This window comes from Calliphora vicina, chromosome 2 (genome assembly GCF_958450345.1).
Source record: "Calliphora vicina chromosome 2, idCalVici1.1, whole genome shotgun sequence".
Taxonomy (NCBI): domain Eukaryota; kingdom Metazoa; phylum Arthropoda; class Insecta; order Diptera; family Calliphoridae; genus Calliphora; species Calliphora vicina.
In genome coordinates this window covers 129,260,834-129,284,669 of record NC_088781.1, presented here as the reverse complement: position 1 = coordinate 129,284,669, position 23,836 = coordinate 129,260,834, and the positions used below count along the sequence as shown (strand labels likewise).

The 23,836-nt window shown below is 29.2% G+C and overlaps 4 protein-coding genes across 4 annotated transcripts in view; 2 read left to right on the top strand and 2 right to left on the bottom strand.

Annotated features, from left to right (window-relative positions):
- CenG1A (Centaurin-gamma-1A) overlaps positions 1 to 23,836 on the bottom strand; it is a 357,592-nt gene that overhangs the window by 173,166 nt on the left and 160,590 nt on the right. The gene's annotated exons all lie outside the window — the stretch shown is intronic.
- LOC135951105 (uncharacterized) lies at positions 989 to 2,092 on the bottom strand. The gene is made up of 3 exons (XM_065500687.1): positions 1,949 to 2,092; positions 1,665 to 1,830; positions 989 to 1,595 (listed from the first exon to the last, which is right to left on the bottom strand). Exons 1-3 carry the CDS (start codon positions 2,049 to 2,051, stop codon positions 1,019 to 1,021), a joined length of 846 nt encoding a protein of 281 aa, XP_065356759.1. The 5' UTR covers positions 2,052 to 2,092; the 3' UTR covers positions 989 to 1,018.
- LOC135950954 (uncharacterized) lies at positions 8,258 to 11,088 on the top strand. Its single transcript, XM_065500490.1, has 2 exons — positions 8,258 to 8,397; positions 10,313 to 11,088. The coding sequence occupies exons 1-2, from the start codon at positions 8,328 to 8,330 to the stop codon at positions 11,011 to 11,013; spliced, it is 771 nt and encodes a 256-aa protein (XP_065356562.1). The 5' UTR covers positions 8,258 to 8,327; the 3' UTR covers positions 11,014 to 11,088.
- Positions 16,125 to 17,124, top strand: LOC135951217 (uncharacterized). The gene is made up of 2 exons (XM_065500824.1): positions 16,125 to 16,273; positions 16,340 to 17,124. Exons 1-2 carry the CDS (start codon positions 16,201 to 16,203, stop codon positions 17,071 to 17,073), a joined length of 807 nt encoding a protein of 268 aa, XP_065356896.1. The 5' UTR covers positions 16,125 to 16,200; the 3' UTR covers positions 17,074 to 17,124.

The window sequence follows — 23,836 nt, the reverse complement described above, 5'->3', positions numbered from 1 at the left end:
TTGCACAAAAGCTTAAATATTTTCTTTAGTTTTGTGAATGCTGTAGTTTTAATGGTTTCCACAAAATTTTCAAAAATCCTTTGAAAGTTGTTCTAAAACTTTATTTTTAAACAAAAGCTACTTTAAACTTTAGAAAAGCTTTGTAAAAAAAATCGCTTAATCTAGCAATAATTAAGGCTTTGGGGATAAATGGGGATAAAGCTTTCTACAAAAAGTTGATATTTACAAAACAGCTTCTTTATTTTCAGGTTAAGCTTTTGCCTTAAATGATTTCAACTAAAATTTTGGAAATTAAAAAAGTTTTTATTTGCAAAATAAGCTAAGAAAAGCTTCTTTAAATTTCAGTAATTCATTTTAATACACTCTGTATTATATCGCTGATATTAAGCTCCTTTAAACGCTTAAGCTTTATTAAGAAAATTTCTTTTATAAACAAATTTTCTGGAAAAAGCTTTTTTAATTTGTATGTTAAGTTTTTGCCTAAATAATCTTAATGTTTTATGACTAACAAAAACTTGTATAAACTTCATTAAAGCTTTTGTAATGATTTCAAGCTTAATTACAAAAAAAAGCTTTTTTAAATTTGTTATGTAAAGGTTTGTTTGCGAAAATTGCCAAGTGTTGATAATTTAAAGCTTTTATAGTAACATATAAAGCTTTAAGATTTTTATGTCTCATTAAAGCTTTTGGAAAAGTTTATTTACACTGTAAAGGTTCAAAAACTTTAATTATATAATAAAATTTACAAAAATTAAGGTTTTTTTTGAAGACAAGCTTTTTTAAGTATTTTTTTTTTCAAAATTAATATTATCTTGCTGATTTAAAGCTTTTATACTAAGTATAATGCACAGCTTTTAGCAGTTTTCTTGGCAGGTTTTAGAAAAGCTTTTTAAAATTATAAATGGTTTAAAAAATTAGTATTTCTCTCTTGATTATTTCTTAAGCTAAGAAAAAAACAATTGTTTATATTAAAACATTATCAAATTCCTTTATTTCATAATTTCATTAACAAAACATTTCAGTTCTCAGCCAACCAAGGAGCCGGAGGAGCATCACATTTACTATTCGAATTAGCCAACATGCCCAACATACTCCAAATCTTCTTACCCTTCAGCTTGGCATTAACACGCGGCACAAAGTTCTCCTCAATCATGGCACTAATCTCAGCCTGATGGCCATTAATGAAAGCCGGTACTAAATCCTCAATTTGATCATTAACCAAAGCATTCAGCTTGCCATTGCCCAAAACACCACCAATATTGGAAGTCACCGAGCCCAAAGTAACGACAGCCTGGAATTTGTAGATCTTAACGGAACCGAAAATGAAGGGCATTTTATATTTGAATTGACCTTCAATGGATAGATTTTGCAAAGAGAATTCCAAAGGACCACTGCCCTCATAACGCACTGTCAAGCCCAATTGTTTCATGGTGTCCAGGAAGGTGTCGGTGTTCATCATAGAAGCGGTGGCCTTTAAAATGGGGAAATTGAAATGGAATTTAACTTTCTTGTTGAAAGTGTAGGAGACTTTCAATTTCTTGATTTCCATGCTTTCCAAACCATCGAAACGGAAACGTATCATTTGGATCAGAGCACTAAAAGGGAAAACGGCACAATTTCAATGAAATTTGTTTAGAGTTAGGAGAATTTTTTAAAATACTTACTCTACTACCGATTTGGCTAAATGAACTTCCAAATCGGGATTGGTATAGGGAGCCAATGGGGGAATACCATATTCGGGCCAACCGCAGGGCATTTGTTTTAAGGCATTTTTAACGGCTTTTTTGGCCTGAGAGTTCAAAATCAAACCTCTGGTTTCAGGGGTAACGGCTAAAAGTTATGGTATTTCAATTAAAGTAAACTATTTTGTTTAAAGTTTCAAAAGAATACTTGAGTTGGAAACAAATTTTGTCAAATATTTTTCCTTAAAACTCTCTTTCGTACTCACTTTCATCCTCCATAAATTCCTCCCACTGCTTTTCGGTCAACAATTCCACTTCATAGGCCGCCACACAGGCCAATAAAGCCACAAAAACCACTAATAATTTCATTATTATTATTTTGTTTAAACAAAGTTTCCTTTGTCTTCACTCAACTCAAAAAGAATAATAAATCTTATTTTATAAGACATTTACACCTGCTTTTATACTTGTCCAAAACTCTTGATTATTACGATGATTATTTCGGACACTAATCGTCCAATTTTACACTTGATTTACGATGTTTTTCAAAATTATTTTTAGAATCTTCACAATCGTACAACCGATTAAACAGATAATTGAAGACTTTAACTTATAATCTAATCGTTCAATTAAACAAAACAAATAATAAAAATAATTAAAAATATGTTTCTAAAGTAAACAAGGAATGGTTGGATTACGCACTTCAAAATATTTTATTACTGGGACGGGTCAGATAATCTTGAAAGAAATTAAACAAAAAAAAAATTCAAATAAACAAGTGCAAAACACTTGTTTAATTGCAGTAAAATGACGAACGAGTCAGGGATTTGAAAAATTAAGGAAAGACACACATTTTCTATAGAAAATTTTGTTAACGCCGGCGTTCACAGATATTTTCTATAGAAAATTTTGTTAACGCCGGCGTTCACAGACATTTTCTATAGAAAATTTTGTTAACGCCGTCGTTCACAGACATTTTCTATAGAAAATTTTGTTAACGCCGTCGTTCACAGACATTTTCTATAGAAAATTTTGTTAACGCCGTCGTTCACAGACATTTTCTATAGAAAATTTTGTTAACGCCGTCGTTCACAGACATTTTCTATAGAAAATTTTAGTAACGCCGTCGTTCACAGACATTTTCTATAGAAAATTTTAGTAACGCCGTCTTTCACATAAATTTTCTATAGAAAATTTTGTTAACGCCGGCGTTCACAGACATTTTCTATAGAAAATTTTGTTAACGCCGGCGTTCACAGACATTTTCTATAGAAAATTTTGTTAACGCCGGCGTTCACAGACATTTTCTATAGAAAATTTTGTTAACGCCGGCGTTCACAGACATTTTCTATAGAAAATTTTGTTAACGCCGGCGTTCACAGACATTTTCTATAGAAAATTTTGTTAACGCCGGCGTTCACAGACATTTTCTATAGAAAATTTTGTTAACGCCGGCGTTCACAGACATTTTCTATAGAAAATTTTGTTAACGCCGGCGTTCACAGACATTTTCTATAGAACATTTTGTTAACGCCGGCGTTCACAGACATTTTCTATAGAAAATTTTGTTAACGCCGGCGTTCACAGACATTTTCTATAGAAAATTTTGTTAACGCCGGCGTTCACAGACATTTTCTATAGAAAATTTTGTTAACGCCGGCGTTCACAGACATTTTCTATAGAAAATTTTGTTAACGCCGGCGTTCACAGACATTTTCTATAGAAAATTTTGTTAACGCCGGCGTTCACAGACATTTTCTATAGAAAATTTTGTTAACGCCGGTGTTCACAGACAGACATTTTCTATAGAAAATTTTGTTAACGCCTGCGTTTACAGACAGACATTTTCTAAAGAAAATTTTGTTAACGCCGGCGTTCACAGACAGACATTTTCTATAGAAGTTTGAGTAAATAGTTGTTGCTCTTTTGTGCTTTTTTTATTTACTCTTACAGAACTATGTTACAGCAAATAATAGCTGTTGAGGAATATAGCAAGTAATTTGTTAAGTGAATTAAATGCTTCTAAATTTGCATTTTATTAAAATCAAAATGAGAAATCTAGACAATTTTTATCAAAATCTTTTGCAAAATATCAAATACCAAAGTTCCTTTAATTTAAATTTATTTTTTCCGGTTCTATACTTAATAATCAAAAATTTAATTGAAATTCTTTTCGTTTCAAGTACAATTTAAGTACATTGATTGCATATTTAAATCTATGAGTTTGATAGCAGTTATCAAATTGTGATGTTAAAATTAAAACTCTTTTGGGGGGATACAAGAATTTAATTTATAGCGAAAAGTTAATGAAAATATCAACGGAAAAATACTCTTCAGTTCAAATGCTCCAGCAGCAAGATTCCGTTTAGCACTGTAAAAACAAAAATCAAATTGTTTAAAAATTTTTGGAAATTGGTAATACAAAGCTGCATTTTAAAATATTTAATATCAAAAGTTCTTGCAATTTGGTTGAACAATGTAAAATAAGTGTTTGTTAATTGTCCCCGATCCAATCACTTAGTAACCTCCGTATCCAAATAAGTATCTTTCACATGCTGCCACATACTCAGCATCTGTAGTTAAAATAGCTATTGTCTGATGCTTTCTAGATGGCCATGAGATCGTACGATTATACCATTAACAATGTATATAGCCAAACTTATTCTGTTGCTGTTAATTTCGCCAATAAAAGCAAACGTATCTGCATCATTAAAATTAAATTTTCTGAGAATCTTTTATTCCAGCATCTTGATGCTTGCTTCAGACCATAGAAGCAAGCATCCTGGAATATCTTCATTATTTGACCGATTTACATCTATCATTTTGAACTATTGTTGAATCATGATCTACAGTGGTGGCCAGGAATTTAAGACAAAAATTGTTTGCTAAATTCCACGTGATTGACAATTATTTTTTCAAATATTTCCACAAATATGTATGCATGAGGACTGTTTTAACACACAAGTGTGTTTTATTCAACTGTGTCAATTCATACATATTCACCACGAACACATCAGATTTTTCAACAACTTGACCAAAAATTTTTTTTTTTAAATAAACACATTTTCTCACATTTATATCATTATATTTTTATTATTATAAAATATTCGGACCAAATTTCGTATTTTTAGTTCCATTAGTATCGGTCATATCATGTTATTAACAGCGGATGTTCGCTGAGGTGGGTCAACGTATTTCCACATATCTTTGTCCGTATATGTTTTACCGATTTTTCCAAACATTTTTCAGAAACTCGAAACATTAATAATAAATTTCATACCCTTAGAGGTCCTTTTATTTTGGCTCTATCGCACTTAAAATTCAGTTGATGAAAAAAATTCAAGTATTTGTCTTAAATTGGTGGCCACCACTGTATATCCAACAACAGTCCAATAATCGATTGCTCTTACACAATGCTTCCTCCGACAACTCTTCCATATATAACTTCTTGTGGGTAAAATAACTACTTTTTAAAGTGCAGTACAAAATAAACGTTTAAATTGACTACATTCTAGGTTACCTGGAGACACTTAAGAGACAATTGACTTCCCATTAGATTACCTGGGATGTATAAAGAAACCAATTGATTTTTTTCTGCACTACAAAAAGCACATAAGTTTCAAATGAAGCTAAATATATGAAAATAAGAAAAAGTGGAACAAAAACTACGGAACTATAGATAATTTAAATAAGAAATTTAAAATTCCATGTTTTATGGTTACTTTATTGGGTATATGACTTAAAAATGCGGGATTTACAAAAGATGGCGTATCTTTTGAACGAGGTTTTTGTTTTTAATAATTTATATGTCATTTTGAATATGACATATCTGTCATTTATTCTCACTTACCTATTGAACATTATAGTGTAAACAACAAAGTTTATTTTGCTTCGAAAATTTAGAATTTTGTAATATGCGTCATATGCGGGAAGTTTTGCTTTACTTCTCTAATTTGAAACAAGTAAGAGATATTCGGCTGTGCCGAATCTTATACCATTCACCGAATTATATTTCAAAATAAAAATTTTAAATATTTTTAAGTATTTTTTTTTTCCAAACTTGTATTTTTCAATTTTTAAAAAAAAAAAATTTCGAATTTTATAAATTTTAAAAAAGTTTTTTTTGTTTTTTAAATCTTTTTTTTATTTAGCGAAAAAAAAATTTTGTTAAAAAAAAATTCGGGTTAAAAAATATTTTTACCGATTTAGACCAATTGTAGGTCCAACTTACTATGGTCTTATATATGTATGTCGTTGCAAAGGTCTTTGAAATATCTATCATTAGATATCCATATTGTCTATATTAATGACTTAGTAATAAAGATATAGGTCAAAAATAGATAAAAAATCGAGGTTGTCCTGTTTTTTTCCTTATATCTCTGCCATTTATGGACCGATTTTCTCGATTTTAAATAACAACCGAGATGGAAGAATTCCGGAGATATTGATGTATACATCGTTTATTTAAGTTATTTGGGAGTTTCGGAAAGTGGATTTCAACAGACAGAAAGACAGACGGACATGGCTTAATCGACTCCGCTATCTATAAGGATCCAGAATATATATACTTTATAGGCTCGGAAAAATATATTGTGGAAATTACAAACGGAATGACAAACTTATATATACCCTTCTCACAAAGGTGAAGGGTATAAAAACGAGCCGCTGAAGCAAACCGATTACTCACCAAAGCTTTTGATGAATATGTTTCATTGGTTTCAACGATCGTGAGATGGTTTGTGGGGATTTTAACACGGAAGACAAAAATCGCCCAGGACAGCCCAAAAAAAGTTTGAAGACCACGAATTGAAGGCATTACTCCATGAAGATTGTTGTCGAACTCAACAAGAACTTGCAAAATCATTGGGTGCTACTAAAGCAACAATTTCAAAATGTTTGCGAGCAGCAGGATTCATGCTAAAGCAGGGATGTTGGATACCATAATTATTGAAGTCGAGAGACCTTGAAAGACGATTTTGAATGTCCGAAATGATGCTTCAGAGCTATAAAAGACAATCATTTTTGCACCGAATCATTACTTGCGATGTCAAATGGATCCATTACGATAACCCGAGGTGTTAGAGATCGTTCGGCCAACCAGCCGAATCAACACCAAAACTAAATATCTACATCGTTAAGGTAATTCTCTGTATTTGGTGGGAGCAAAAAGGGTCCATTCTATTATGAGCTGCAGAAATCTGACCAGCACTTCACAGAGAGCCTGTAGAGATCGCAACTGATTCGTAATAAGCGAGCATTGGTTGAAAAACGCGGACAGACATGAAACCCGATCGGCCACATGTTGCAAAACCTGTTAAAAATTATTTAGAAATAAGTGGTTGGGAAGTTTTGCCTCTTCCGCCTTATAGTCCAGATCGTGCCCCGTCCTACTGCTATTTCTTTCGATCGATGCAGAACGCTTTCTCTGGGATATGCTTCACTTTGGACCAGCGTATTCGATATTGGCTTGATTCATTCTTGACCTCAAAGGATGATCAGTTCTTTTGTTGCGGAATCCATATGATGCCGGAAAGATGGGAAAAGGTCATAGCTAACAATGGCCTACACTTTGAATAAATTTATGTTGTACAAATGTTTCAAAATAAAAGCTAAAAATTTAAAAAATCACTAATTTTTAGGTCAAACAGCCAATATATAATCAATGTTGGTTGTTGAATATATCACGCGACAAATGGGGATTTTGCAAATTAATTTTTTTTTAATAATGTTAAAATGATATGCAAAAAATGCATATCTTTTTGCTAGGGTTTTAATAGTTTTAATTATCGTTTTAAGATATTGAAATATCTTTCATTCATTCATATATTGTATAAATAATTCGATACACGTTTTTTCGTTAAAATAAGATTCGAAGCTAGTAACACAAAGAAAATCTATTAATTAGTCCAAAAAATTTAATAACAAATTTTCCCAACAAACCTCGAATAGATAACAAAGACATGGGCCATTTATTTGAACACCTGTTAGAAAATTTTGTATAATTCATAAACAAAAACTAAAGAAATCTGCAGGTGTAACGGAAATTTAATACATTTATTTATAAAATGATAACAACAATTAGTAAAAACGTTTAAATTTACAAACAATTTATCACCAAATAAATCAAAATCGAAAGAGATACTCAAATAATACAGAATATTATGGGCAATTTACTTTGCCCAGTAAAACCAACAAGTTTAAATAGTTTCAAGAGGCCAGTTATAAATCGTAACGATGTTTCTGGCGCTCTTCAGATTAAGACCCCCCTTTGATTGAACGAATATAAAAATATACCAGTAATAATCAATTTATTTGATTTTTCAAGTGTTTTAAAATTGATTTATGATTTAGAACTTTTAAATTTATACTCCTGGCAATTAAAATCTATATCTATAATCGCTTTTAATTTAAATGGCAAAACAAAAATAACACCTCAACCTATGAATAGATAAGACAGTTTAATAAGCAGCTGAATAGCTACGATTTTGTTTGCGTTTTTTTGATCACGGTAGCTTATCGTTTATTGTTGGTTAAATTTTATTAGAACTTTAGGGGTCTGTTATAAAAGCTCTGCAATATCGTTTTTCTCAAGTAGTATTCTAACTGTAACATTAAAGAACAGTTCACATATACAACAACAACAACATGAAGACCATTATTTGTTTATTGGCCGTAGTAGCCTTTGCTGCCGGCACTCAAAATGTTGATCCTTTTGGTGAGTTTGTTTAAAATTTTGAATTTTTTATTCTTTGAAATTTCTATAGGAAATGTTGTTATGGCCTGCGATCACTTATATTTTCTATAGAAAATTTTTTTATCGCCTGCGATCACTTATATTTTCTATAGAAAATTTTGTTATCGCCTGCGATCACTTATATTTTCTATAGAAAATGTTGTTATCGCCTGCGATCACTTATATTTTCTATAGAAAATTTTGTTATCGCCTGTGATCACTTATGTTTTCTATAGAAAATTTTTGTATCGCCTGCGATCACTAATATTTTCTATAGAAAATTTTTGTATCGCCTGCGATCACTAATATTTTCTATAGAACATTTTTGTATCGCCTGCGATCACTAATATTTTCTATAGAACATTTTTGTATCGCCTGCGATCACTAATATTTTCTATAGAACATTTTTGTATCGCCTGCGATCACTAATATTTTCTATAGAACATTTTTGTATCGCCTGCGATCACTAATATTTTCTATAGAACATTTTTGTATCGCCTGCGATCACTAATATTTTCTATAGAAAATTTTTGTATCGCCTGCGATCACTAATATTTTCTATAGAAAATTTTTGTATCGCCTGCGATCACTAATATTTTCTACAGAAAATGTTTGTATCGCCTGCGATCACTAATATTTTCTATAGAAAATTTTTGTATCGCCTGCGATCACTAATATTTTCTATAGAAAATTTTTGTATCGCCTGCGATCACTAATATTTTCTATAGAAAATTTTTGTATCGCCTGCGATCACTAATATTTTCTATAGAAAATTTTTGTATCGCCTGCGATCACTAATATTTTCTATAGAAAATTTTTGTATCGCCTGCGATCACTAATATTTTCTATAGAAAATTTTTGTATCGCCTGCGATCACTAATATTTTCTATAGAAAATTTTTGTATCGCCTGCGATCACTAATATTTTCTATAGAAAATTTTTGTATCGCCTGCGATCACTAATATTTTCTATAGAAAATTTTTGTATCGCCTGCGATCACTAATATTTTCTATAGAAAATTTTTGTATCGCCTGCGATCACTAATATTTTCTATAGAAAATTTTTGTATCGCCTGCGATCACTAATATTTTCTATAGAAAATTTTTGTATCGCCTGCAATCACTAATATTTTCTATAGAAAATTTTTGTATCGCCTGCGATCACTAATATTTTCTATAGAAAATTTTTGTATCGCCTGCGATCACCAATATTTTCTATAGAAAATTTTTGTATCGCCTGCGATCACTAATATTTTCTATAGAAAATTTTTGTATCGTCTGCGATCACTATTATTTTCTATAGAAAATTTTTGTATCGCCTGCGATCACAATTATTTTCTATAGAAAATTTTTGTATCGCCTGCGATCACTAATATTTTCTATAGAAAATTTTTGTATCGCCTGCGATCACTTATATTTTCTATAGAAAATTTTGTTATCGCCTGCGATCACTTATATTTTCTATAGAAAATTTTGTTATCGCCTGCGATCACTTATATTTTCTATAGAAAATTTTGTTATCGCCTGCGATCACTAACATTTTCTATAGAAAATTTTGTTATCGCCTGCGATCACTTATATTTTCTATAGAAAATTTTGTTATCGCCTGCGATCACTAACATTTTCTATAGAAAATTTTGTTATCGCCTGCGATCACTAACATTTTCTATAGAAAATTTTGTTATCGCCTGCGATCACTAACATTTTCTATAGAAAATTTTGTTATCGCCTGCGATCACTAACATTTTCTATAGAAAATTTTGTTATCGCCTGCGATCACTAACATTTTCTATAGGAAATTTTTTTGTCGCCTGCGATCACTAACATTTTCTATAGAAAATTTTGTTTCACCAAAAAACGAAAATCTTTAATTTGTTAATATGTTTCCTTATTTCCAGCCTCCCGTTCCATCTCCAGCTCTGTGGTCGATGCCATCGAAGGTATGCGCGATCAGATGCCCTGCGGTTTCCCCAACATGGGCATTCCCCCATTGGCTCCCCTGACCTTCTCACACAAGGACGTTAACATCGACACCAGCGCTATCAAATTGGTCGGTACCTTGGACAATTTCCGTTTGAATGGTTTAAACGACTTCGAAATTGCTGAAATGAGAGTTAATGCCATTACCAGCAAGGTTACCTTCCGTTTCATCTTCAACAATGTCAATGTTGATACTTTGTACGACTTGAAATTGCACTTGAAGAAAGCTGGTTTCACCATTAACATGATCGGTGCTGGTCCCGCTAAATTCGCCATTAAGGATATGCATATCTGGGGTACCATGAAATACTCTTTGGGTGTTTTGTCCGGCAAATTGAAGTTGAAGAGCTTGGATGTACGCGCTCGCATTGGTGATGTTGAGTCTGATATTGAGGGTATTTTGGGTGAGGGTGCTGTCAATCACAAGTTGAACAATGTCTTGGAAGAAGCCGTCGAATTGGCTGTCAATGAGAATGAAGATTTGATTTCGCACACCATTGAAGGTATGGCTTTGCCCATGGTAAATGGCGTTTTGGATGAATTCAAATTGAGCGATTTGTTGGGCAGCATTGGTGGTGGTGAGGGTGAGAAGGTTGAGTGTGTGCCATCGAATCAGTAATTAGAGAGATATTGATTGATTTTGTATGTGTTTTTTGGAAAAAAATAAATGAACGAAGACTTTTTATAAACTATATTAGACATTTTTTTTTCTTAAGAAATAGTTTGAGAAATTTTCAAATCTCATTTTTCGCTTCTTCGGAAGCAACTTATAAATATAGTGTTTTATGAAAAAAAAAACTCGAAACTATTGAGACTTAATTTGTCTGTCTAGAGTTATATTGTTTTAAAGACTTAAAATGAAGTTATATTTTGTTTTATCTAATAAGTTCTCAAAAGTTAAGGCTCAGTGTTTGTTTTCCTAAAAAATTCTAATTTTGTCGTTACTGAAAAAATCAGGCCTTAAAATTGTAGTACCCACAATACAGGCATATTTTCTCTAAAAGTCTGCAGTAGTTTGTGGTTCTAATTCTGTCCAGCTGATTTTACTCTTTATGTTTCTCATTTAATATTTTGCTTAATCTCTGGAAAGTGTAATTTTAAGTTTTTTTTAATAAAAGAGAGTAATTCTTATAATATTCTCTTTCATATATTTATTTACTTTCTTGTTGGTTTATTTAAGAGATTTAGTTTAGAGTTTGCTGTTCTTGATTGTTTTTCGCTAAATGTATTGGGTAGCCTAAATTGTAATGACTGTTTTGTTTAGATCATTGGCTATGTTTCAGAAAAAATTATTTAATGGTCCTTCGATTCAATGACAGTTGGTGTAATATGACAATTGGTTAGTGACTAAACTGGTTGTTGTCTGAACTGGTTATTAGCTGAACTTTAAAACCGTTATAATAAAAAAACGAAAATTACAGACAGTTTTGTAATTATTTTTAAGATTTAAAGACTGAGAAAAGCTGAGGAAAGTTTGATATATAATAGTTTAATATTGAACTTATCTAATAGATATAAGCCTAGATTTTTTATCTAACATCAAACACTGTGTCCTACATCACTCGCTGAGCTACTAAAGGATATAAGGTGGGAATATCTGGATATATTTTAAATGCAATCGTGCGATTTAATCTCTTTTTGGAGTCTACACAAAATAATGATTTTTTATAAATAACGGCTGATATGATGAGACATTCCAACCTGGATCTATTCTGGGTGCTGGGTCATGCTAAATGTGGCGGACATACTGTCGCAAACTGGTTTCCACCACATGAAGAGCTGCAAGTTGCTTGTAGAGCGGAAAATTTATGGGTCGGCTCAGACTAGATGCTGTATATCAAGGTGTACATGGCTTCTAGTCGATTGCCTGCGACTCGGATGGATGTTTTTAGGGATCGGCTATGGGTTCTGTTAGCTCTGATGACTGTTTGAAAGGTGTAACTGAATATAACTTTTAATGACTTCTGAAGATGTTGTCAAGATGTGAAGAGTTTTTAAAACAAAAAACAAAAAAAATTACAGAATTACAGAAAATTTCCCAAAAGATTTTAACGAAAATTTTCACATAAAAAAATTTATAAAAAAATCAAAATAATTAAAAATTTCCCCCAAAAAAATATTTATCGGAAATTTTCACTAAAAAAATTAATCCAAAAATTTAAAAAAAAAAAAAAATTTAATTTTCAATAAATTCATTTTCATTAAAAATGTTTACCAATAATTTTCACAAAAATTGTCAATGAAGAAAATTCACTCGAAATTTTCACAAAAATTTAGGAATATTTCATTGAAAATTTTTATTATTGTAAAAAAATATCATCGAAAATTTCATTAGAAAATGTTAAATCTTCAACAATATATTTCACTAAATTCATTTTCATTAAAAATGTTTATCAAAAATTGTCAATAAAGAAAATTCACTCAAAATTTTTACAGAAATATTCCTAAATTCATGAAATTTAATAAAAAAAAATTTTCGACAAAATAAAAATTCATCGAAAATTTTCATTAAAAATTCATGAAATTTTCAATAAAAAAATTATTAAAAAAAAATTTCATTGAAAATTTTCAATAAAAAAAATTTACAAAAATAAATTCATCCACAAAAATGACCACTAAAAATAATTCATTGAAAATATCACTAAAAAAAGTTCATTAAAAAATATATTCGACAAAAAATATTTCAGAAAATTTTTAATAAAAAAATTAATCGAAAATTTTCATAAAAAATTTATAGTAAAAATGTCACTGAATTGTCAGTAAAAAATTTCAAAAATTAAAATTTTCATTAAAAAAAAGTTCACCAAAATATATATATTGTTACGAAATTGTACTTGAATTCAAATATAACGATTTTAAGGGCTGATTTAAAAGCAGCATAATGCTTTCAAATAACATTGCTGTAATAGAAAACTGTAACATATCTGTGGGCATTATTAAATAAAAGCTTTCAGTTGACCATTGATCGTAAGTTGGCAACGCTGTTTGAATTCGAATATTCAGTTAAAGAACATTGTAGAAAGTACACCACAGATGGCGTATGATCTAGAATATTCGAACTTTGACAGTTAAATAGCAATCTAGAGTGCAGATGGCAGTGTTATAAATAGTGGCAGAGGTTGCAGTCGTTAGTCAGTTTATCAGAGACGCTTTTCGAATAAATATCAACTAAGTACCTTAAAGTGTGTTGTGTTTTTCAAGTAAATTCGTGTACATTATAAATTGAGTCTGTATTTCTGAGAATTTATAAACGTGTATAAAAACAAGTAAGGAAGTATGGTCGGTCAAGCCCGACCATGTAATACCCTACACCAAGTAAATGAGTAAAAATATTTTTCTTTTAAAATATCAATAATTTATATTTTTGAGTGATTTTCGGAAGTGGGCCTTATATGGGGGCTATGACCAATTATCCGACCGATCACCATGAAATTAGGTCGTGTGATTTATGTCTACATTAAAGTTAACTATGTTGAATTTTGTGTGTATACCAACATTTGTAAGCGATTTATGCACGTTAAAGTGATTTTCGGAAGCGGGTCTATATGGGAGCTATGACTAATTATGGACCGATCGTAACAAAATTTGGTGACATGAATTCTGTATATATAAAACTTATTTGGAGCGCAATTTGGGGAGATACATTTATAAATTAAACATTTATGACCGATAAAGTCCAATTTCGGAAGGACATTTGTATGGGGGCTAGGTGAAATAATGGACCGATTTCAGCCAGTTTCAATAGGCTTGGTCCTTGGGCCGAAAAAATAATATGTACCAAATTTGGTCGAAATATCTTCAAAATTGCGACCTGTACTCTGCGCACAAGGTTTACATGGACAGCCAGCCAGCCAGCCAGCCGACCAGACGGACGGACGGACGGACGGTCATCGTTTAATCGACTCAGAAAGTGATTCTAAGTCGATCGGTATACTTTAAGGTGGGTGTTAGACTAATATTTTTGGGTGTTACAAACATCTGCACAAACGCATAATACCCTCCCCACTATGGTGGTGCAGGGTATAAAAATCAGCCAAATCGCTGCAGCCGTTCTCATGTGACGCAATTACATACATGGACCATTTCATTTTTATATATATAGATAGATTAAAAATTCATGAAAATTTTCACAAAAAACTTCACCGTATTTTCATAAAAAAAATTCATCGTAAAAATTTCACCAAATACTACAACGAAATTTCAACAATAATCGTCATAAAAAAATTAGTCGAAAATCAAAGAAAAAAATATCACTAAAAAAATTTTGAAAAAATTTCACCAAATAACTTCGTCAATAAAAAATTTCATCGAAAATCATAGAAAAAAAATACACCAAAAAGTGGTGACTAAAAAATTTCATTAAAAATGTTCAGCAATATTTAAATTTCACCGAAAACTTTTCTTCAAAATTTATCAAAAGAAATTGACTAAAAATTTTCTCAAACAACTTTTCATTAAAATATTTTGTTAAACAAATTTCACACTATTGTTTCACCAAAACTATTTTTAATTTAAGGAAAATGTATTAAGATTTATTTTTCCTTACTTTCAGCTTCCATCAAAAGCCTTCGCGATCATATTCAGTAGACATTATCATTTTTCGTTTGAAAAACAATCGTGTTGATCCACTCATATTTCACTCAATTATAGACTGTCCCGTTCGATTATATACAGGCCTGTCACATTTTGCTTCTTCACAAAAAGTAAAACGAAAATTGGAATGAAACCACTTTCAGTTTTCAAAGTGGAATTGATATTTGTTTATAATTATTTGATTTTCTTAAAATTTTAATCAATTTCTGTACCAAAAATTTCATTTTTGTTTAATATAAAAAACGCTGTCAAATTAAAATCGGAAATACAGAATTATTAAATATTTTTTGAATTAACAAATTACACGGAATCTGAAGAACCTAAAACGAAATCGATCGGAATAAAAACTACGGAATTGAAACCATTCCGAACGAAATGTGTGACAGGTCTGATAATCACGATTATATGACGGTTAAAATAGTGTTTGATTTCAATATGTATTCTTCCAATTGATCACATTTTTTTGAGATCGCAACAGCCATTTTGAAACAGATTCCATTGCAAGAGAATGATTTTACTAATTTTGCGTTGGAAACCAAGTCGTATTGATCTCATAACATCCAATCATTGATCGATTTGTCTCACTACTATATGACAAATAAATTAAATCTTAAAATTTGAATATAAACTTAAATAATCTATCACATGAAGATCGATTTTTCTATGATCGATACAGGAAGATTTTAGCAATTTTTCCTTTGAAAAACAGTCAGCCTTTTTAAATAATAAATTTGAAGATTATGGAGTAAATCACCAAGACTAAATGGCAGATAAAAATAGAAATAAAAATGATCTTAAAATTGTGTCTGATTTCCATATAAACTTGGGCAATATATCAGATAAATAACGAACTTCTTAGGATCGAAAGTATTTTAAAGGTGTCTTCATTCTCAAAAGAATAATTATACCAATTATTCGTTTGAAATATTTCTATATCGAAAATTAATCCAATTTTTTTCTTTTACCCCATATTATCTATCGCTAATTGATAACATTATTTATAACACTTATAATTATTACCCGATTAGAATTATCTAGCATTTAGTTGCGCCTTTATTGTTAGCAGATTATCTGGGATTTTCTTGAGTTTTTTGTTTTAGATTAAAATTCAATATTTGGTATTTTGCATAAAACTGTACAAACAATCAGTCCAATAGTTTAGTCTATTTGCTAAATTCGTTAAGTAAACTTTGGACACAGAAACACAGTAAACATGAAATACTTGTTGGTTTTGTTGGCTTTAATGCCCTTGGCTTTGGCAGCTGAATATCAAGAAATAGCTGAAGGTAGGTGGAAATAATAAAGAAACAAAACAAAATTCCTTTTAACTTTTATTTTGCTTAACCCTGTAGCCAAACAACGCTCCATTTCCAGCCAAGTGGTTGATGCCATTGAAGCTGCCAAGGAACAAATGCCCTGTGGTTTCCCTGGATTGGGTATACCTCCATTGGCTCCCTTAAAAATTGCCCACCAGGAAATCGAAATTGACATTCCAGCCATTCAGGCTTTTGGTGAAATCAATAATTTCCGTTTGGATGGTTTGAACGATTTCGATATTGTTGAGTTCAAAGTCAGTCCCATTTTCAGCCGTGTCAATTTCAAATTCAACTGGAATCATGTCTACTTCAATACCGACTATCAAATGTCTTCGGCTAGAGGTAATATGGGTTTGAAAAGATCTGGCCCCGCTAAATTTGCTTTGAAAGATTTCACTGTTTGGGGTGTGATTAAATACAATTTGGGTTTGATTAGCGGCAATTTGAGTTTGAAGGAGTTGAGTGTGTATGTGTCGTTGGGTGAAGTGAAATCGGAAATTGGTGGTTTATCCAAAATTCCCATTATCAACAGGAAATTGAATCGTATTATTGAGGAATGGTTCATGATTACGGTGAATGATAATACCAACAAGGTGGCTGAATTGACTAATAGCATGGTGGTGCCGATTGTCAATGATATGTTGAGTGATATGAGTCTTGGCGATCTTTTGGGTATGATTGGTGGTGGTGGCAGTGGAGAAGGTGAACCAGCTGAAAAGGTGCCCTGTGTGCCACCACAGGATGCCGATTTTATGAAATATTTTTACTAAGTAAGAAAATAAATAAAGTGATTGTAAAATTAAATAAAGTTAAGCCCTCTAATAGATTAAATTGTTGCTACTATTTTTTTTTATTTATTAACTTTTAATCTCTAAAGAAATTTTGCAAAATTTTATTTCATTATTTAAAAATAGCTAAAAACAGCCGTTTTATATATTATCTGCTAATGTTCAAGTGTTTGATTAGATTTCTTCTTTAACAATTTCCTTTAATCAGTAATAACACTTGTTTATTGAATGAAATTAATCGTATTGTTTAATTGTTTTAAATATAAGAGCAATAAACTATTAAGCAATAAATGTTTTTAACACGTGAATAGATTTACAACTAACTACCTTCACCTTCATCTAAAAACACGTTACAAAATTAATTTTCCTTTTAACTGTTAAGGCGCCCTCTTACGGTTAGCTCTAACATCGTGAGCAGCGCCCTCTGACGTTTATTTATCCAATTAAAAATCAATATGGGCATTGTTGCTGTACTTAGCAAAGTCACAAACCTTAACAACAAATGTACATTGTCTTTACTAACATGGTGTTTATGATAAAGTTTGGTGGTGGCAACACCGCGGCTGACATCAACCAAACCATCTTTTTATACCCTTCACCTTCGTGAGAATGGTATATATAAGTTTGTCATTCCGTTTGTAATTTCTACATTTTTCATTTCCGATCCTGTAAAGTATACATATATATTCTGGATCCTTATAGATAGCGGAGTCGATTAAGTCATGTCCGTCTGTCTGTCCGTCTGTCTGTCTGTCTGTCTGTCTGTCTGTCTGTCTGTCTGTCTGTCTGTCTGTCTGTCTGTCTGTCTGTCTGTCTGTCTGTCTGTCTGTCTGTCTGTCTGTCTGTCTGTCTGTCTGTCTGTCTGTCTGTCTGTCTGTCTGTCTGTCTGTCTGTCTGTCTGCCTGTCTGTCTGTTGAAATCAGTTTTCTGAAGACCCCAGATATCTTCGGGATCCAAATCTTCAATAATTCTGTCAGACATGCTTTCGAGAATTTTGCTATTTAAAATCAGCAAAATCTGTCCACAAATGGCTGAGATATGAGGAAAAAACCAAGACAACCTCGATTTTTGACCTATATCTGGATTACTAAGACATTAATATAGACAATATGGATATCTAATGATAGATATTTCAAATACATTTGCAACGACGTATATAAGACCATAGTAAGTTGGACCTACAATGGGTCAAAATCGGGAAAAAAATTTTTAACCCGAATTTTTTTTTCAAAAAAAAAATTTAAAAAAAAACAAAAAAAAAATTTTTTTAAATTTAAAAAAAAATATTTTAAATTTGAAAAAAAAAATTTTAAATAACAATCGAAAAATTTTTTTTCCGAAAAAATGAAAAAAACAACTAAAAAAAAATTAAGTTTTAATTAGCTTTCAAACACCATTTGAAATCTTGGTACATCTTTGATACAATGAAAGTTATTGAGACAAATGTCGAGGAACATAATAATTAATATCAATCATACGTCTCCATAGAAAAAATAATTAAAAATCGATTATATCAGAAAATAATGAAATTTTTTATAATTTTCTTAAGTATTTATATAAATTATTGCAGATTTAAGCTGAATAGTGTCAGAAATTCCATATTTGTTACTTTGAATTGAAGTCCTTAAACAAGTTATAATGATAAATGTCCAAAAACCAAGAAAGTTATTATGAGAAATGTGCAATTACCTAACAATTAATATTAATCATACGTCTCCTTACAAAAATTTATTAAAATTTGTTTATATCAGCAACTAATATAATTTTTTTTTTAAATTTGTATGACCTTTAAATGAAAAACGCATATTTTTAGCTGAATATGGCCAGAATTTTTAAGTTTAAAAAAATTTTGAATTTAAATTCATCCATAATTCTAGCATGCGAAATGTAATATGCAAAAGTTGAAATTGATATTAATTCTAGTTGAAAGTCTGTTTAATTAGCTTTTAAAATCAATTTAATATGTTTCAAAATCTTAAAAACCAAGAAATTTATAATGCGAAATGTAAAATTACCTAACATTTAATATTAACCATACGTCTCCATGAAAAATTTATTAAAATTTGTTTATATCAGAAACAAATAGAAATTTGTTGAAATTTTTAAGCCTTTTTAATGAAGAAGGCAAATTTTTAGCTAAATATGGCCTGAATTTCCAAGTTTCAAAAAATGTTGAATATGAATTTATCCACAATTGTAGAAATAAAATGCAAAATTAATTGAAAGAACTTCGAGTTGAAAGCCTGTATAATTAGCTTTTAAAATCTTAAAAACCAAGAAAGTTATAATGCGAAATGTGCAACTATCTAATAACTAATATTAATCATACGTCACCACAATTTTTTTTTTCTAAATTGTGATTATATCAGAAGCTAATGAACCTTTGTTAAAATTTCTAAAGTATTTGAATAAAGTAATCATGTTTTTAATTAAATAGAAGCAGAAGTTACAAATTTATTGACTCCACTTCACCACAATCTAATAACTTTGAATTTATATGCCTCAAAAATGTTTAATTAAATAGAAGCAGATGTTACAAATTTATTGACTCCACTTCATCACAATCTAATAATTTTGAATTACATGCCTCAAAATTTTTAGGATTTATGTAAAAGGGGATTATATCAAATTGTAGTTGAAAGCCAGTTTAATTAGCTTTCAAACACCATTTGAAATCTTGTTACAACTTTGATACAATGAAAGTTATTGAGAAAAATGTCGAGGAACATAATAATTAATATCAATCATACGTCTCCATAGAAAAAATAATTAAAAATCGATTATATCAGAAAATAATGAAATTATGTATAATTTTCTTAAGTATTTATATAAATTATTTCAGATTTAAGCTGAATAGTGTCAGAAATTCCATATTTATTACTTTGACTTGAAGTCCTTAAACAAGTTATAATGATAAATGTCAAAAAACCAAGAAAGTTATAATGAGAAATGTGCAATTACCTAACAATTAATAGTAATCATACGTCTCCTTACAAAAATTTATTAAAATTTGTTTATATCAGCAAATAATAGAAATTTGTTGAAATTTTTAAGACCTTTAAATGAAGAATGCATATATTTTTCAGCTAAATATGGCCAGAATTTCCAAGTTTCAAATTTGAAATGAATTCTAGTTGAAAGTCTGTTTAATTAGCTTTTAAAATAAATTTAATTTGTTTCAAAATCTTTAAAACAAAGAAAGTTATAATGAGAAATGTAAAATTACCTAACAATTAATATTAATCATACGTCTCCATAAAAAATTTATTAAAATTTGTTTATATCAGAAACTAATAGAAATTTGTTAAAATTTTTAAGCCTTTTAAATGAAGAAGGCAAATTTTTAGCTAAATATGGCCTGAATTTCCAAGTTTCAAAAAATTTTGAATATGAATTTATCCACAACTCTAGCAATAATATGAAAAAGTATTTGAAAGAACTTTGAGTTTAAAGCCTGTTTAATTAGCTTTTAAAATCAATTCAATAAGATTCAACATCTTAAAAACCAAGAAAGTTATAATGAGAAATGTAAAATTACCTAACAATTAATATTAATCATACGTCTCCATACAAAAATTAATTAAAATTTGTTTATATCAGAAATTAATAGAAATTTGTTGAAATTTTTAGGCCTTTTAAATGAAGAACGCATATTATCAGCTAAATATGCCAAGAATTTTCAAGTTTAAAAAAATTTTCAATTTAAATTCATCTACAATTATAGGAATAATATGAAAAAGTAATTGAAAGAACTTTGAGTTGAAAGAACTTTTATACATTGAAAAATAAAGGAATTATAAAAAATTAATTTAATTAAATTAAATTGTAGTTAAAAGCCTGTTTAATTAGCTTTTATCTGCCATTTAAAATATTTTAAAATCTTAAAAACCAACAAAGTTATAAAGGCAAATGTGTAACTACCCAACAATTAATATTAATCATACGTCATGTTAACAAAATAACTAAAACTTGGTATATTATAGAAAATAACAAAAATATTATTACAAATTATAATAAAAATAATAAAAACTTCCACATTAAACATAAAATTAAACAGAATTTAGAAATTCCTTATTCCACGAATAAGGATTGTTATATATCTAATATGTAACCAATTAAATATACTTGATTTAAGCAGCCTTATTGTCACAGAGTTGCGAATAGACATACATGTACTTGAGTAAGAAGTTCTACTCTATTGTCCAGCCAAATATTCAAATACGTTGCCTTAGTTTTCCTCCAAAAAAAAAATCCAATTTAAATTGGAAAGAAAAGGTCGTAATAGTCAAATACAGACACAGTTCGACAAACAGATACTTAAGGAAACAATAAAGGAAAGAAAACAAGATGTTACTAAAGGAATATTTAGCCAGCTGTAAAAATTTAATGATGACAATGATGATGACGCCAAGAAAGATTTTGAAAAGAAAGCAGAGATAATAAACTAAAAAAAGGAAAGTAAATTTAAGGACAGACGGAAGGAAAGACATTATGTATTCTAAAATTTTGAAGATTTTATTCTTTTTTAAAAGCAAATAACATTCTTTATGGTTAAACCCTTTCATGGTTTCATTAACAAAAAACTAATTGAGTTTTAAACTTTAAGAAAATAAACCGTCTAAAAACTTCAATTTAATTTCAATTTAAACTTAATTGGCCAGCAAGGTTTGATAAGAAAAAAACAAGATAAAAAATGTATAAATATAAAAAGTGAAAGTTTAAGGAAGAGCTAGACTTCGAGATGAAAATAAACTAGAGTAAATGTAAAGCAAACGTAACAGGAAGTGCGTTAACAGGAAAACGGAAATTGACAACAAACAGCTATAAAAAAAAGGATAATAAAGTTTTAGGAAAATACACAAATTTCTTTAGTTGAATTTTCAAGAATCTTGCCAGCAAATTTTAATAAATTGTTCTCATTTCTCTTGACATTCAAACAAATGCATTTCAATATATATTTCTTTACTTACATCCTGTACAAGTCCTTCTTACTTTTTAACATTTTTTTCTTTTTTTCCCATTTTATTATCAAGAAAAATATAATCCTTCTTCGCCTTATAATGAAATCAGATAGTTGGATGTATAAATGCTGTAGTAGCATTGAAACATAAGTAGCAACTTATAAAGAAAAAATAGAAGAAAAATCTTATACATAATGCTTTTAAAAAGTAGATGTTTTCTGTGAATTCAATTCAGTTCTATTCATTTTATTTCAAATTAAAGAAAAGCGTAGAAAACATAGACATGTTTTTCTTTCCACTCGCATACAAATGTTAAAAGAATAAATTGTTTGTATATGAGTCAGACAGATTTCCGGCGCTTAAAACTGTCTGCTTCAAGTAAATTTTAAGTAAGAAGCAGGAGTATGCAATGATGAAAGGCAAAGAAATGAAACAAATCTGTTTTTAAGAAACCAAATGTATATAAAATGAATATTTATAACCAAAAAAAAAAAAAAAAATACAGAAAAACAAGTCAAAGATCATAATGTTTTTCCTTGAAATTTTGCAAACAAACAAAAACCTTTAACGATTTAAATTGAAATTTATGGTGCTAACTTTTAACTTTGTTATGTTAACAAAACTTTTTTGATAAAAAACAACATTAATGTTTAACATTTAAACTACAAAACAAACAGGTAATATAAAAAGTTAAAAGTTGTTAGTAAGAATTTTGTTAAAATTTTGATTTAAAAAATAAATGAAATGATTACTTTGTTTATTAAAATGAAAGCCAACTTATTAAGCTTTCAATTGCCATTTAAAAAGTTTAAAAATATTTTCATTAACAAAAGTTATGAAGAGAAATGTAGAAATACCTAATAATTAATATTAATCATACGAAATGAAATTTTTTAAAAGTCTTTTAAATGAAAAAAATAAGCAAATTATAGTAACATTTTAGGTTTAATTCAACAAAAAATAAATGTTTAACACACTGAAACAATTTATGTTTAAAATGAATTAGAATTTTTAATATAAAAGTTTTGAACATAAAAATAATTTATATATATTTTAAAGTCTTGAAATAAAATTAACATTTTTTTTATTAATATGAAAGCCTGATTATTAAGCTTTCAATTACCATTTAAAAAGTTTAAAAATATTTTCATTAACAAAAGTTATGAAGAGAAATGTAGAACTACCTAATAATTAATATTAATCATACGTCACCTAAATGAAATTTTTTAAGTCTTTTAAATGAAAAAAATAAGCAAATTATAATTAAATGTTAAGTGTAATACAACAAAAAAATATATTATTAACACGCTGCAACAATTTATGTTTAAAATAAATTAGAATTATTAATATAAAAGATTTAGGCATTAAAACAATTTAAGATTTCAAAAAATTAAATAAAAATTTAACAACTTTAAATTGAAATTTGCCAAGTTAACACTAAGCTTAACAATGCCTGCTAAAGTAGAACTCACTTTTTCCAAACTCAGACAAAATTCTATTTTTGAAATAGGTTCAAATTTCGATCTTACAATATTGAAAACTAAACTTTAATTCTTTTAAACAAAAGCCTGTTTAATAAGCTTTCTTGTATCATTTAAACATATCCAAAATCTTTTCAACAACAAAAGTTATGAAAAGAAATATGCAACTACCTAATAATTAATATTAATCATACGTCACCATACAAAAATTGATTAAAGTGTGATTCTATCAGAAGCTAATGAAAATTTGTTAAAATTTCTAAAATATATGAATAAAGTAAGCAAGTTTTTAATTAAATAAAG